The sequence below is a fragment of the Rana temporaria genome, chromosome 5, assembly GCF_905171775.1.
Source record: "Rana temporaria chromosome 5, aRanTem1.1, whole genome shotgun sequence".
In the NCBI taxonomy this organism is placed as follows: Eukaryota; Metazoa; Chordata; class Amphibia; order Anura; family Ranidae; genus Rana; species Rana temporaria.
In genome coordinates this window covers 355568156-355584750 of record NC_053493.1, presented here as the reverse complement: position 1 = coordinate 355584750, position 16595 = coordinate 355568156, and the positions used below count along the sequence as shown (strand labels likewise).

Below are 16595 nucleotides of genomic sequence, written 5' to 3'. Positions count from 1 at the left end.
AAGGAGGAATTCATCCTGGCTTTCCTTTCTAAGTGGGAATCGGATCTTACCATGCATTTTACTGCCTCACAAAAGAAGTAGATTTATTTATGTATCCTCTATTGTCACCAAGGTCCAACCGACCAGCTATAAGATTTTGATCAGGTGGTATAGGGTGCCCGTGACTTTACATCATATTTTTCTGCAGGCACCAGATATGTGTTGACGGTGTGGCACTATAACCAGGGTACAATGTTCCATATTTTCTGTAACGGTCCAAAAAAATCAAACCATTTTGGCAGGAGGTGGCCTGTACCATCAAAGATCTGACCAATGTTAATTTGGCAGGAAACCCGACGGTGTGTCTGCTGCACCTCACCACACGGGCCATCAAAAAATATAAGGCCTCTCTCCCGATCCAGCTGTTGAATGTTGCGAAGGCTTGTATTCCTTTGCGCTGGAGATCTGTGATTATGAGGTCCCTTTGGTATTCCAAAATTGATGAACTCGGAGACATGAAGGATCTTACGGCAACCTTATACAATCAGGAGGAGACCTTTCAGGATACTTGGAGGCCAAGGCAACACTTTGTATACACCAATGCCTATCTACGGGAGGCTTTGCAACCCGGTTGAATTTCTGGGACCCGCTTGATTTTTGCCCCTGGGCAAGGGACCCTTCTTTTTTGGTCTTGTGTTCCTTTTATTTTCAATTTTTCTACTCCCCCCGTCCTCTTTGTCACCCTTTTTTTACCCCCCCCTTTTCTCTTTTGTAGACTAGTAATTTGTTAAATAAAACTGTATCACTTACATGGAAGTAACATGGCTAATAAGCCAGCTACAGGTGCCCCAGGACATGGGCAGACTTGTGACGAAACGCACCGGTAGGAGCGATGTGCTAAGCCAGCCGGCTTATTATCCATGTTTGAATCACGTTACTTCCATGCAAGTGATACTGTTTTATTTAGTAAATTACTAGTCTGGTTTTAGCCTTTTTTCCTTTCGGTTATCATGATCATGAGAATCGAGGACCCTGGATCTTTTTGCGCTTCTGTGATAATATATGTCCATCCGCCTACAAGTGGTGTTTGGAGGCTGTTATGGTCAGAGTCGCTGCTTGCCATTCCTGGAGACAAAGGCCCTGGCTGGGTAATGGCCACAAGCGATCCAGCTTGCGATAGCTGGTAAGTGTTCACTTTATGTGGTGGCAGATACACTTTGTATGTCGGTGTGAGTTTGTCATCTGCACGAGGAGGACTCCAAACACTTGGGGGCAGATCCTCAAAGAAATTACGCCGGCGTATCACTTGATACGCCGCGTAATTTCAAATTTCGCGCGTCGTATCTTTGTTTTGGTATCCACCAAACAAGATACGACGGCATCTGTGTTAGATGCAATTTTCCGGCGGCCGCTAGGTGGCGTTTCCATAGTATTCCGCGTCGAGTATGCAAATTGGCTATTTCCGACGATCCACGAACGGCCGTCGCATTTTTTACGTCGTTTCCGTTCGGCTTTTTCCGGCGTATAGTTAAAGCTGCTATGTGGTGGCGTACTCAATGTTAAGTATGGCCGTTGTTCCCGCGTCTAATTTTGAAAGTTTTACGTCGTTTGCGTAAGTCGTCTGTGAATGGGGCTGGACGCCATTTACTACCCCCTACCCGCCGCATTTGAATTCTGCACCCTTACGCCGCGAGAGATACCCTACGCCGCCGTAACTTACGGCGCAAATTCGTTGGGGATTCAAACTAAGCCAAAGTAAGTTACAGTGGCGTAGCGTATCTGACATCTTCGCCGAGCGCAGTGTAGGTACGTGGCTCTACCCCTTGATGTTCACCTATTGCTTATTAGCAATACTTCGAAGGACATATTTGTTCATGTTGCCTACCTATTTCTTGGACTCGACAACCCTTAGGCCCCATACACACGATAGAATTTATCCGCGAATACGGTCCAGCGGACCGTTTCCGCGGATAAATCCTCTCGTGGATTTCGGCGGATTTTCATGCGATGGTGTGTACTCACCATCGCATTGAAATCCGCGCCAAAATCCTCTTGCGATGACGTGTCGCGCCGTCGCCGCGATTATGACGCGGCGACGCTGTCATATAAGGAATTCCACGCATGCGTCAAATCATTACGACGCATGCGGGGGATCCCTTCGGAGGGATGGATTCGGTGAGTCTGTACAGACCAGCGGATCCATCCGTTGGGATGGATTCCAGCAGATGGATTTGTTCTGCATGTCAGCGAATATCCGATCTGCTGGAATCCATCCCAGGGGAGATATATCCGCGGATAAAGATCCGCTGGCGTGTACACACCATAGGATCTATCCGCTGAAACCCATTTGCTGGGATTTATCTGCGGATGGATTCTATGGTGTGTATGGGGCCTTAGTGTTGACTCGCATATTGTCAAATTTTTCACAATTGTCACTTATTTGTTTTTTTGATAGAGCGCAACTCTCAAATTTTATTGTCTATTTTTGTGTTTATTTTACCTAGAGCTGCTGCAAGTTTCAGCGTTTATAGGACGCAGCGCAGTTTATTTTTTCTACACATGCATAACCATTGCTGAGTTTTGTACTATATCTGGCATTCTCCTTTTACATATCTGTCCTAATTAGCCAAGGCTGCATTCATTACATTTGTTTTGTGGAAGATCTGCCAGCTTCTTTGCTTTTACATTTTTCCCTGTCACAAAACGTAAAAATGATTTCAGCAGACTATCGCCTAAATCCCCATTGTCTGCCTTCCATTCTGGCTGATGGTAATGTCATGTGAATTGCTGTCAGTGTAAAGGACGGTCAGGCTTGTGATTTATTCACCTCGATGGAAAGGCCACAATAAAACCCCACCACTGAGGACATTCCTATATCATCTACTTGGCTTGGAAGTAAATGGTGGCAAGGCTATGGTGCCCATAACTACATAATAATAAACACAAATGCTAGTCAATGGTGTAGGCTAAAGGGGTTGTAAAGGTTAGTTTTTTTATTTTCTAAATAGGTTACTTTAAGCTAGTGCATTGTTGGTTCACTTACCTTTTCCTTTGTTTTCCCTTCTAAATGTTTTTTTCTTTGTCTGAATTTCTCACTTCCTGCTCCTCCTCAGTAAGCTTGCCCCCCCCATCATCCGAGCCGTTCTGGCGCTCGGATGGTGGGGGCAAGCTTACTGAGGAGGAACAGGAAGTGAGAAATTCAGACAAAGAAAAAAACATATATATATATTACACACACACACACACACACACACACACACACACACACACACACACATATATATATATATACACACACACACACACACACACACACACACATATATATACACATATACACACACACCTCTTACAGTCAAACCCTAGGCCTGCGCAGGTTTCATGTCCTAGGTTTAACCCCAGTGGACTTTCTTGGGATAACGACTGATGCTGCTATCCCAAGCGGCGGGAGGGAACGTCATGACATCACTTACGGATTACAAAAGACTTAAATCGGAGTTCCACCCAAAAGTGGAATTTCCGCTTAATCCACTCCTCGCCCCCTTACATGCCACATTTGGCATGTAATTTTTTTGGGGGGGGGGGGGGGTGGGGGCTTCAGGAGGAGTGGGACATCCTGTCCCACTTCCTCCTTCCACCGAGGGGCTGCTAAGGCAATTAGACTCATCGCCTTTCTGCAGCCCCTTCCTGTAGGCGATCGCCTGGGACACGTGACAGGTCCCAGGCGACCGCCTGTCCAATTAGATGGGTGCCCGGTCGTGAAGCCGAAAGCTGTCATGGCCGGGTGCCCACACTTGGAATGAAGACGCCGGCCGGAGAGGGGGGTAGAGGAGAGGTGCGGACCCCCGGCCGGCACGTCGCTGGAGCGTGGAGCAGGTGAGTGTATGTTTATTAAAAGCCAGCAGATACACTTTTTGTAGCTGCTGACTTTTAATAAACATAAAAAATGACTGGAACACCCCTTTAAAGCTGCCAAATTTGAAGATATTATTCCATTTAAAATAGCCAAACTTGGCGTTTTGAATGTTTTTAAAGTGCAAAGGAGGGATTTACGGTCTTATAACCCCGGATGCCTCCATAAAGAATACCTGTCACTGACTATTACTTTCGCAAGAGATGTTTACATTCCTTCTGACGACAATATTTTTTTTTTTTAAAGAGACAGTGTAAATATATTTTTTAATAAAATAAGGAAAAAAAAAAAGTAAAGCGCCCCATCCCTCCGTGCTCGCATGTATACATAAGTCGCAACTGCAAATGTAAACCGTGTTCAAACCACACACATGTAAGGTATCGCCACAATTGGTAATCGCAAGCAGTACATCTAGCGCAAGACCTCCTCTGTAGCTCTACACAGGTAACCTGTAGAAATGTTTAAAGCATTGCCTATGTCGATTTTTAAGTACTGTAGTTTGTTACTATTCCACGAGTGTGCGCAATTTGAAAGCCTAACATGGAGTGGGGGGCTGTGTAATGTTTAGAGGTCCAGGGGCTGTGTAATGTGAAGGGGTCCAGAGGTACGGGGGCTGTGTAATGTAAAGGGGTACGGGGGCTGTGTAATGTAAAGGGGTACGGGGGCTGTGTAATGTAAAGGGGTACGGGGGCTGTGTAATGTAAAGGGGTCCAGATTATTATCTTCATTTATTAGCAGGTGAATGCGGCCCTCCATGCATTCACATACATTTTATCTGGTCCTTAAAGGGGAGTTCCACCCACAATTTCACTTTTTAAATATAAATACACCTGTAATACACAAGCTTAATGTATTCTAGTAAAGTTAGTCTGTAAACTAAGGTCCGTTTTGTTAGGTTGTTACAGCATTTAGATAGTTTATAATCTAGAAATAGACCGGGGCCATCTTAAGTGTGGGCATCATGAAGCCAGACTGTATGACTTCCTGGATTTCAGCTTTGCATATCTCGCACATGCTCAGTGCACAAGCAATGTAATAGATTTCAGTCAGGTTTGCAAGGACTACTGGGAAACATGATGCCTATCCCAGAAACCCTTGCAAATAGCCTAGGCAAGTAAGGAGGAGGAAGTAATGAAGGATTACAAAATAAAGGTATTTACAAGCAACAAATTAAATAAAAATTGTCCATTCTGAACACTATGAGATTAGAGCATGCAGCACAGACAAACATAAAAAAATGGGTGGAACTCCACTTTAAATGGAAAAAGGTTGCAGACCCCTGTCCTAGTTAATGACATAAATGGCTGACACAGGTGGAGGAGAAAGGAGCAAAAAAAGAAGGGGCAAGGCGAGTATAAGAGGGGTTGGGATATGTGAAAGGAGAAGCAGCACACTGATGAACTCATCTCTCTGCTCTCCTTGATCTTTCTTGTTTCCATGTAAACACTGCAACAAAGCTAAATGGCTCCATGTGCTGCTGCTTCCTCACACACTCCAGCCCTGCTGTACAGGTACTGCAAGGGTCTGATACCTGGTCAAACTCAGGTACTTACACTGCATATAAATACAAAAAAAAAAAAAAATGTATTAACTAGATGCCGACCAGCCGCCGCAGTTCTACGGTGGCAGGTTGGCTCTCCTGCGCGAGAGGCCGTAGCTCAACGTCGGCTCTCGAAGCGGCCACTAGGGGCGCGCGCGCCCCCCGCTCGCTCCTGACTCCCGCGCGCGTGCCTGGCGGTTGCTCGTTACAGAGCGAGAACCGGGAGCTGTGTGTGTAAACACACAGCTCCCGGTCCTGTCAGGGGAGAAATGCCTGACCGTCTGTTTATACAATGTATGAACAGCGATCAGTCATTTCCCCTAGTGAGTCCACCCCCCCTACAGTTAGAACACACCCAGGGAACATACTTAACTCCTTCCTCGCCCCCTAGTGTTAACCCCTTCCCTGCCAGTGGCATTTTTATAGTAATCAATGCATTTTTATAGCACTGATCGCTATAAAAATGCCAATGGTCCCAAAAATGTGTCAAAAGTGTCTGCCGTATTGTCGCAGTACCAAAAAAAAAATCGCTGATCGCCGCCATTACTAGTAAAAAATTGTTTTTATAAAAATGCCATAAAACTACCCCCTATTTTGTAAACACTATAACTTTTGCGCAAACCAATCGATAAACGGGAAAAAAAAATGTTTTTTTATATATTTTTGGGGGATATTTTATTATGGTAAAAAGTAAAAAATAATAATTTTTTTCAAAATTGTCGCTCTATTTTTGTTTATAGCGCAAAAACTAACAACAGCAGAGGTGATCAAATACCACCAAAAGAAAGCTCTATTTGTGGGGAAAAAAGGACGCCAATTTTGTTTGGGAGCCACGTCGCACGACCGCGCAATTGTTAGTTAAAGCGACACAGTGCCGAATCGCAAAAAGTGCTCTGGTCTTTGACCAGCAATATGGTCCGGGGCTTAAGTGGTTAAATAAAACAAAGGCACAAGCTGAAAGCTTCCACAATTGATCAGGAAGAAAGGATGTACCAGATAGAGACAATTGGATGTGTACATAACCTTTAGGGAACAGCATTTTGCAATACGTTGGATTTGAAAAAAAGTGATATAGCGAACATTTGATTTTTGACAGTCCTCCAATTCAGGAAGCGGCAGAATGTTGCTAGACGTGCAGATCATTAAAGGTCGTGTTATCTACAGTTTCTATCAACAGACTCTGCTAATAGTCTATTTTCTGACTTTCGTTACCGCACCAACCTCTAATTAGATCTGCAATGTTATAAATGTGATTACTGGGTAGCATTAGGGTTTATTATATATCATTAAGCTATGTTGTTGCTCTGACTTGATGTTTACAGCAAACGTTGGCTGTCAGTTTTTACAAAATAATTCTTCTTTTGCAGCTGAATTACCTCCTCCATACACAGCCATTGCCAGCCCAGATGCCAGTGGAGTTCCCGTAATAAATTGCCGCGTGTGCCAGTCTCTTATTAATCTGGATGGGAAGCTTCATCAGCATGTCGTGAAGTGCACAGTCTGCAATGAGGCCACGGTAAACAGAATATTTTATATAATGGTCTAATTCGGGGGATATGGGAATACCGGGGGAATTGCTTGCTCTGCATGTGAAATTATTGATTGAGATTTTTATTGTTGTTTGTAAATATAGAACCCAGTAATTGTGAGTATTAGCAACTAATATTGGCAAAAACGTCTTTTTAAAAATGCATTAAATCAAAATGTAATCTAACTACAGGTACACTTAGATGCACTTTGTGTATAAGGCTACCATTGCTATAGGTTTGTAGCAGTGGCTTTATCCACTTGTTGACCGTAATACGTATGTACAAAAAGGGGTGGAAGCGATTTACTAAGAAAAAAAGAGGGTTTTTTGGTGTGGATCCACAAGGGGTGAGTTCCACCCAGAAAAAAGGGGCTACTAATGGTGGTGATGGACAATGTACAAATCCAAGGGGTTCATGAAAAAAGTTGATTTATTATATTGTGTTGTTACTTATGTTAGTATTTGTCTTTTGTGTTATATGTCACTGCACCTAGTATTCCTATACAGGTGCTTCTTGTCTGTGCATTTATATCGAGGACCTTGATACACCAGCATTTGCACTTTGATACTGCTTTTATTAAATGTAACAACACAATATAATCAACTTTTTTCATTAACCCCTTGGATTTGTACATTGTCCATCACCACCATTAGTAGCCCCTTTTTTCTGGGTGGAACTCACCCCTTGTGGATCCACACCAGAAAACCCTCTTTTTTTCTTAGCATATGTTTTGGCTACGGTAGTGACCTCTCCTGAGAGGAGTGACCGCTTCTTCCAGGCTACGGCAAAATGGCGGCGCACGGCAGGCATGCATAAAAGTGGCAGCGAGCGGGGTCCAAGGTCCTTTCCCCCCCTGATCTATCCAGAGTTATCTTAGCCTCTCGGTTGGAGTGTCCGGAAGGGAGGGAGAAGGAGGATGGACCGATTGACAGCATCAGAGGCGGCCACAGGGGGTGAGTCGACCCAGCTGGTGGGGGGGGGGGGGGTTAGGGGTGGCCCTATTCCCTCTCTCCCAAAGGATAGCCTAAGAGGGGCAATGGCTAACAGGGATTCATTTGTCTTTCTATTATAGAGATTGAATGCCCTGCTCAAGGGACGGCCAGTAGGTCTAAATCCAAAGCCACCTCTAAATCAAGGCTTTGCGGGTACAGCAATAAGAAACTCCCGCAGGACCACACCAAGCCTTTTTGCTTCAGATGCATCTATAAGTTAGTGGGCAAGGAGACAGCACAAGCTATGAAGGAATGCCGTGCGCTAGAGTCTGTGATGCTAGCAACTCTCCAGTCCTTTAGGACTACGGTCGAGAAGTGGCAGGTAGAAGTCCCTTTCGGTAGGGAGAGCTCTCAGGAGGGGACCTCAACGAGTAATACTGGGGAGTCCCAATCCGACTCTAAAGCCGCCCTGCACAGTGTGACCTCAGTGCGGCTTGCAAACAACTTATTTAACCACTTCAGCCCTAGAAGATTTGGCTGCTCAATGACCGGGCCATTTTTTGGTGATACGGCACTGCGTTGATTTAACTGACAATTGCGTGGTTGTGCGACGTTGTACCCAAACAAAACTGACGTCCTTTTTTTCCCCACAATTAGATCTTTCTTTTGGTGGTATTTGATCATTTCTGCGTTTCTTTGTTTTTTGCGCTATAAACAAAAAATACTGGCAATATTGGGGAAAAAAAACTAAATTTTGTACTTTTTGCTATAATATCCCCTATTTATTTATATATTTTTTTAAAAGCAATTTTTTTCCTCAGTTTAGGCCGATTTGTTTTTCTTCTACATATTTTTGGTAATAAAAATCGCAATTAGCATATTTTGATTTGGTTTGTGCAAAAGTTATAGCTTCTATTAAATAGGGGAAAGATTTATTTAATTTTTGTATTTTATTTGGCGGTGATCAGCAGGGTGTACAGGACAAGTTAACTTGACGGACAGATCGGACACTTTTGACACATTTTTGGGACTATTGGCATTTATACAGCGATCAGTGCTATAAAAATGCACTGATTACTGTGTAAATGTCACTGGCAGCGAAGGGGTTAACAGTAGGGGGTGATCAAGGGGCTAACTGTGTTACCTAGGGTGTGATTCTAACTGTGTGGGGGGATGGGACTGCCTGGGTGAGGAGACCGATCGTTGTTCATACTTAGTATGAACAACAGATCGCTCTCCTAACAGCATGGAGATTTGTCTGTTTACATTGACAGATCTCCATTCTGTCTCTGTGTGGAGCGATCGCGGGTGCCCGGCGACCATGCACATCGGCGTGGGCACGTGTCCCCTGGTTGTCAAAAGGTGAACCAACTTACAGCTACGACGGTTCGCCCAGGGGACCCGACCTGTCGCGGTATAACTGGGGCGGCTGGTCGGGAAGGGGTTAATGAAAGTCAATGCAAGCCGCTCCGCAGTCGCCCCAAAGTTGTACAGGAACGGTTCCATTGTGCTGAATAGAGCGCAACTTGTTGGGCTGACAAGTCGCCTGACAGGTCACCCCTATGTGAACCGGCACTTCGAGGGAAAAAAAGGGAGAAAAAATTGAATCTTTGGTCTCAGATAATTTACTGTACTTTCATTTCTTTACCCATGCTAGCACGCTACCCATTTCCGGCCTGGATGACGCCCAGGGGTTGATTTGCTAAAACTAGAAAGTGCAAAATTTGATGCAGCTGTGCATAGAAACCAATGGGCTTCCATTTATTTATTTATTTTTGTCATATTTTTTTTAAAATAAACTATACTTTCCTGCTTCTGTGCAGTTGGTTTTGCATAGAGCAACCCCAATTCTCCTCTTCTCGGGTCCCTTGCTGGCACCGTTGGCCCCTCACTCTTGCCGAGTGCCCTCAGAGCAAACCGTTTGCAATGGGGGCTTGCATGAGACCAGCACTACAAGACCTATGGAATGGATGGAAGGGTAAAGTACCCACTACTTTACACTGGTTTTCAGGTATGAGAAGCTCCAATTTAGTTTTGAAAAAGGGGGTTAGAAACAACATCTATTCCTTTTTTGTGGGGGGGGGGGGGTTTACCTTTGTTTCAAGTGCTTAGTAAGCCTTGTAATTTGTTTAATTAATACAAAATTTGGTCTTATTTCAGCCAATCAAGACCCCTCCCTCGGGGAAGAAGTATGTCAGGTGTCCTTGCAACTGCCTCCTTATCTGCAAAGATACATCGCGGCGAATAGGATGTCCGCGACCTAACTGGTACGTACTAGGCCTAAAAAAAAAGAAAAATAATCCTATTTATTTACAGATTGGACCTCCCTAAGAGCACCAATCTTTTAAAAAATAAATATATACATTTGCATTGTTGCAGTCTTCGGGACTGAACTTTTCTGACAATAGATAGTGGTTAACTTGCCCTGTACACCCTGCTGAGACTGTTGGATTTTCTTTATGATAAAATTGAGAGAAAACGTCTTCAGATAATGTGCTGCCTAGTTTCATTATACAGGGTGGGCCATTTATATGGATACACCTTAATAAAATAGGAATGGTTGGTGATATTAACTTCCTGTTTGTGGGACATTAGTAACATGTAAGGGGGGAAACTTTTCAAGATGGGTGGTGACCATGGCGGCCATTTTGAAGTAGGCCATTTTAAATCGATTTTTTGTTTTTGGTGTATCCATATAAATGGCCCACCCTGTAGTATTGTCTGTGGTTGATGCAGTCTGTGGAGGGTTAGCCTGATTTTCTGCCATCTGTGATCTGCATTTCCTATCATAGCTCTGTACTAACGATCCGATTATCATACGATCTCGCCGAAAGCGGTATTTTTCATCTGATTTTTGGATCATGTGTATGGGCCATTACATTGTGGGGTTTCCAAACAATATTTTTTACCTGGAGATCAACTTTAACGAAGGGATATGGAACACAGGACCCCAGTCATGTAGGGCAACAGAATCACTACTCCACAATGTGGTCAGAACAAGCAGTTCAAAGATCTTGTGCTGTAATCAGTTTGGCTGTGTATGTCAATTCCAAGTAACTTGTGAAATCTTCTATTTGACTTGGGCCATAACACGTATTGGTTCCATAATTCCTTCTGTCCCCACGTCCCCGTCCCCGCTCCATTTCATCTAATGTTTATCTTGATGTATTTTCACATATGTATTGCTATATTGTATGGCTTCTTCTGAAAATACCAATAAAATGTTTAAACAAAAAAATAATAATTCTGAATCTTGGAACCTACAGCTCTTGGGTAATAATATTGGCTTATCTTTTATAGCAGACGTATCATTAATCTGGGCCCGGTGATGCTGATACCCGAAGAACAGCCAGCCCAGCCTGCCCTCCCGGTTCAGCCAGAAGGTACCCGAGTAGTTTGTGGCCACTGTGGAAACACTTTTCTAGTAAGTTTTTGGCTTTCCATTTTACCCATATGCAGGCAGGCCCCCGAGTTACGAACGACTCCTACTTACAAACGGAGGTGGCGTGATGTCACTATCGGCCACTTGTGCTCCACACTGGTCCCGGATACTGCCAAGCAACCATTTTGCAGCGCCTGGCACATCCCAAACTGTAGTACTGTATGACCACAAGAGACCCAAATCGCACCCAGAACATCCCACATCACTGCACAGGCTGGAGTTACACTAATGCCGCGTACACACGACCGATTTTAATGTCATGGAAAAAACAAAGTTTTTCTCGACGTGATTTTGTCAAGCTTGCCTTGCATACACACGATCGTGAAAAAAAAAAATGCTCGAGCAAAGCGCGGTGATGTACAACACGTACAACGGCAATATAAAGGGGAAGTTCCATTCAATTGGCGACACCCTTTGTGCTGATTATGCAAATTTCTCGTCTCATAACTTGCTTCTGAGCATGCGCGTTTTTCCCCTGTCGTTAAAGCCTACACACGACCGTTTTTTACGACGTGAAAAACGACGACGTGTAAAACGATGAGAAAAAATAGAGCATGTTCTAAATTTTTAATGCCCATTTTTCACGTCGAGAAAAGTGCTCTGGAGCCCACACACGGTCGTTTTTAATGACCAATTAAAAAAATTGCATTTTTCTCGTCATGAAAAACGGTTGTGTGAACGCGGCATTAGAAATGTACAGTTCCGACTTACAAATTCAACGTAAAAACAAACCTACAGTCCCTAACTTGTTTGTAACCCGGGGACCGCCTGTATGTACTAGCCTAGACATGAGAAGATCATCTTTAAAAAAGGTCATATTTTCGGGTTTAAAAGATAACAGTTCTTTATATACTTATTATCTGTATATTAATATTGTAAATAATTTATAGTAGTGCGGTTTGCCATATTTCTTGAGAAACAAGTTCAGGTTTATACAATAAAGCCTATAACACACGGGCTGAATGTCGGGCGGCATTGGGTGGTTCAATAGAAACTGACCCATTTTGGCCCGTGTGTACTGCAGCTGGTCCAACTGTTGAAGGGGCGTGACAGAAAAAGGTCTGCCGATCGGCTCCCGAACACCGCTCCCAGCCAATGGCTGAGAGCACTGAATGCAGTGTTCTGGTGGGGGGGGGGGGGCCTATCCCCCTGTCAGACTGCAGTAAACATGGGCTGAATGTCACCCGGTTTCTATTGAACCAGCCAATGCTGCCCGACTTTGGCCATGTGTGCTAGGCTTTAGTCTATGTACTGTAGTCAAACCAGAGAGGTGATTCTTTGTTGGATGTTGTACATTACTGCCAATGGCTAGTTATGCTATTCTATTGAATATCTCTGTTTTATTGGCCATACACACAGACAATTTCAACCAGACTTCGATCAAGTTGTAGGTTGCAGTCATTTTTGCAAACATTAACAAACTGATCATCTTGAAAACTCTGATCTTTTTTACAGACCGAAATAAAATGAAACAATAATAGAATTCAAATAAAAATGTATTGAAACAATATCCCTGTTAAGCAATCAGTTAGAAATGAATAAGATTTTCCACCTTATTTGGAAAGCATAAGCAAATATTGCCTAAATACAAGAAGAACCTGTATCCTTAAAGTGGTTCTAAAGCCAAACGTTTTCGCTTCTCAAAGTGGCTTTTTTTTTTTTCACCTTAATGCAGCCTCTGAATTAAGGTGAAAAAAAAACATTCTTCTGCAGCTCTCCGCCCCCACTAGCTCATCCCCTTCCCTAAATACCTGAGCTCAATCTCTATCTAGTGCTGCTCTCTCTTTATCTCTCGCGCTCTCGCTCTTTGACAGCAGCATGAGCCAATAAGCAGAGAGTGGAGGAGGCGGGGCCTATTCTTAAAAAATAAAAAAAACATTATAATCACTTTATTGCATTACCTGCAATAAAGTAAAAACCTTTCACCATCTGTTCCCTCCATCCCCATTACTAAAAATGTACTGAGTGCTGTATTGATTTCAACACTGTTCCAGCCTTCAGCAGCACTGGTCTCTCTCCCTGCACTCACTGGCACAGAGGCAGCAGTGGAAGTCATTAGCTCCTGCTGCTGTCAATCAAATCCTGTGTGGAGGGAGCTGAATGAGGCTATGGACGCATTTAGTCTGGCTCTGAAGTGCACCTAAAAAGAGAACAGTATTTTATATATTCATTATCTGTATATTACCGTATTTATCGGGGTATTGCGCGCACCCGCGTATAGCGCGCACCCCTAATGTGGACTTGAAATTCCTGAAAATGTTTTTTTTATTACTTTTACAGTTTTGGTGTCTTGCCTGGCGTCCTTGTCCGGTCCGGCATCCGTCTGCGGCCTTCATGGTGTTCTCCCGCGCTGGTCTCTGAGCTGATCGCCGCTTCCCGCGCTGTGTTTTGAACACCGCCGCCGACATATACCGAGCGCAGTACACTCGGGCACGCTCGGCTCCTTTCGGCTTCTCTCGCATAACCGCGAGGGGAGCCGAGCATGGCCGAGTGTACTGCGCTCGGTATATGTCGGCGGCCGCGTTCAAACACGGGAAGCTAGTATTCGCTGTATATCGCGCACCCACGATTTTTCCCTGATTTTTAAGGGCAAAAAAGTGAGTGGTATATGCCGATAAATATGGTAATATTGTAAATAATTCATTTCTTGAGAAACTAGTTCAGGTTTCTACAATAAGGCGTAGTACACACAGGCTGAATGTTGGCGACATAGGCTGGTTCAATAGAAACCAACATTCGGCCCGTGTGTTGCTGCAGCCGGTCCGACAGAAGCTGGTCGAACTTCAGCTGGCTTCCATCGAAGCGGCATGACCAAATGGGCTCCTGATCAGCGCTCTCAAGTACACAAAGAAGAGGAGGAGCAGAGAACGCTGGCGGGCGACCTCAGAAGAGGAGGAATATTATTGCACAAGGCAGGTAAGTTTCTTTCAGATTTGTGCAGTTCTCCGGTGTGAAACTTTGTATCTGTGCAAAAGCCTCTTGTAATAGACAGGCCGCTGCTGTCTTTGTGCAGTGATTGGTCTTTTTCCACCCCTCCAGTAGTTTTTTGCAGGCAGCTTCTAGTGAGTGGACGTGTTGGTTTCCTCCCACAGCTTAGCCCTCTGCATAGGATCTGTGCAGCACAGTGATGATTGCATACCCAGTTATAACCTTGTAAAAGTAATGGTGACAAGCAGGGGCGGACTGACAACTCATGGGGCCCCCGGGCAATAGAAGATTATGGGGCCCCCGGGCTTACAGATGGCCACCAGGCCAGGAGGCAGTGCAGAGGCAGGGCAGCTAAAATCTCAGGATTTTCACATCAAAAGCATGTCGGTTTCAGACATATCAGGGACAGATGTAAAAAAAACACAGATTTTTACATACTGTCCCTGGTTTTATTAAGACCTGGCAACCCTGATGGAGCCCCAATGGTCAGTGGTAACAAGGCATTTGGTGCTTACAGAGTGGATTTCTATGCTTTGTGGCTATGGAGGATTTAAATGAGCTTTGTGCCCAGAGTTCAGCTTTAGGTAGAATTATGGCATGCCGTTTTTCCGTATATTTTTTTTCACATTTGTGTCCCAGAAAATGTAGAGCTGAAAACATTAAGGACATGCAAGATGTTTACAGGAGAGGAAATATTTTGTGGTGTGGATTTGCGTGTACTGCATAGATGACATTCAGTGTCCCTACATGAGTATATAGTGATACTGTTTGTCATCGCTCAGAGCCTGTGTTACATCAACCAGTGGCTGACCTAATTTCACCAAAGCCTGGGAAATTTCCTGTTCTGAGAATACCAGTCTTCAGGCCATTTCCTTGAAGGCAGTCATATATCAATGTTAAATAACATTGGAGAGAGAGGTTTGTATCTATAGTCTGCTTATGACGTGGGGATGACACTAAATAAACATTGTCGCTAACTAGCTCCTATTTATCTCTTACAGTGGATGGAACTGAGATTCAACACATTGGCAAAGTGCCCACATTGCAAGAAAATGTGAGTATCTGAGATTGAAGATTACAGAACCCCAGGCAAATGTCTTAAACTAACTGTTAATACACTTATGTATTCCTTTTGAAACTCATAATATTTTCAATACAAACGCTCTAATTACCCAAAGTATGTCTGTATACTGAGATGATACGCATGGCACCCCGGAATAAGATTAAAAAGAGATGTGAAGGAGATGCCGTTAGTGTTATCTGAGTGGAGGTGCATAGGTTTGGAACGATGCATTCAGGATTAAGGAGTCAGAATGCTTGGAGGTTATGTTTACAAATGTGAGGGTTGGGGTTGCAAGGAAGGTTGGTGCTGGGGTTTGGTTTAAAGAGAGAGTCATAAGAGTAAGGGTTAGAAGCACAGCCATTACAACTGTAAGGGGCCCCGAAGCCCGAGCCATAAGAAGGCAGGACGGATGAAGGGGAGCCGTGTTATGCACTATAGAAACTATTTTGCAGCTTCTGCTGCTCTCTGTGTCATTGAGCTCAGACATGGAGCCCTTTACTGCCACCTCTGGCTACTATGTGCATGTGCACCCCTTGTGTGAGCTGCCTGTACTGTGCTCCTCTGTGTCGGCAACATGTCAGCTTTGTGAAAATGAGCTGGGATTTTCTTTACAAGTAGGGGTTGTGAAGGAAAGGGAGGGGGCTGTTTGTGTACAGAGGCTTGTGTGTTTACAGATTTGTGTATGTGTGGGGCTGACATTTATATACAGGTGTGAGGGGGCTGACATATATACACATGGAAGGGGAGGCCGACATATTAACAGGTGTGAGGGGCTGGGGCTGACATATATACAGGTGTGAGGGGGGCTGGCATATATACAGGATTGAGGGGGTCCTGACAAATATTCAGGATTGAGGGGAGGCTGAGTGCGTACAGGTGAGGTGGCCGGTGTGTGGATTCGGTGGGATGGCCCATGGGCAAGCCCTGGGGAATGTTTGTGGTCAGGCTCTGGGGGGCTAAAGCTATGTAAGGGGCCCTGATAGCAGCCCTGGTTACAAGGATTGGTAGTGTTTGGGAGACAGAGGGTTAGTGTATGGGTTCTATTTATAAGTTCCGGCATTGCTTCCCTCTGTTTTCTCTGGGAGGCCCACAATTCGCGCATTATTTCTCCTTGTGTGGTTCTCCAGGTCTTCCATGGTAGACTGTTAGCGCCAGCCAACTGCTTAGTGGTCTGTGAGTCGTACAGAAGAGAAGCTTGTTCTCCAAGTCACTAAAACGACTTTATGTGGCAGTTGTGCGTTCTCAAATTTTTTGGAGGTCCTGTCTGAT

General features: G+C 44.4%; 1 protein-coding gene across 1 annotated transcript in view; it reads left to right on the top strand.

Annotated features, from left to right (window-relative positions):
* Window positions 1–16595, top strand: part of PIP4P2 (phosphatidylinositol-4,5-bisphosphate 4-phosphatase 2) — an 84117-nt gene that overhangs the window by 41266 nt on the left and 26256 nt on the right. The window contains exons 2-5 of the mRNA XM_040354617.1: window positions 6800–6948; window positions 10054–10160; window positions 11194–11317; window positions 15265–15317. Of these exons, the coding sequence (XP_040210551.1) occupies window positions 6800–6948; window positions 10054–10160; window positions 11194–11317; window positions 15265–15317 (433 nt within the window). The remainder of the gene's footprint in view (window positions 1–6799; window positions 6949–10053; window positions 10161–11193; window positions 11318–15264; window positions 15318–16595) is intronic.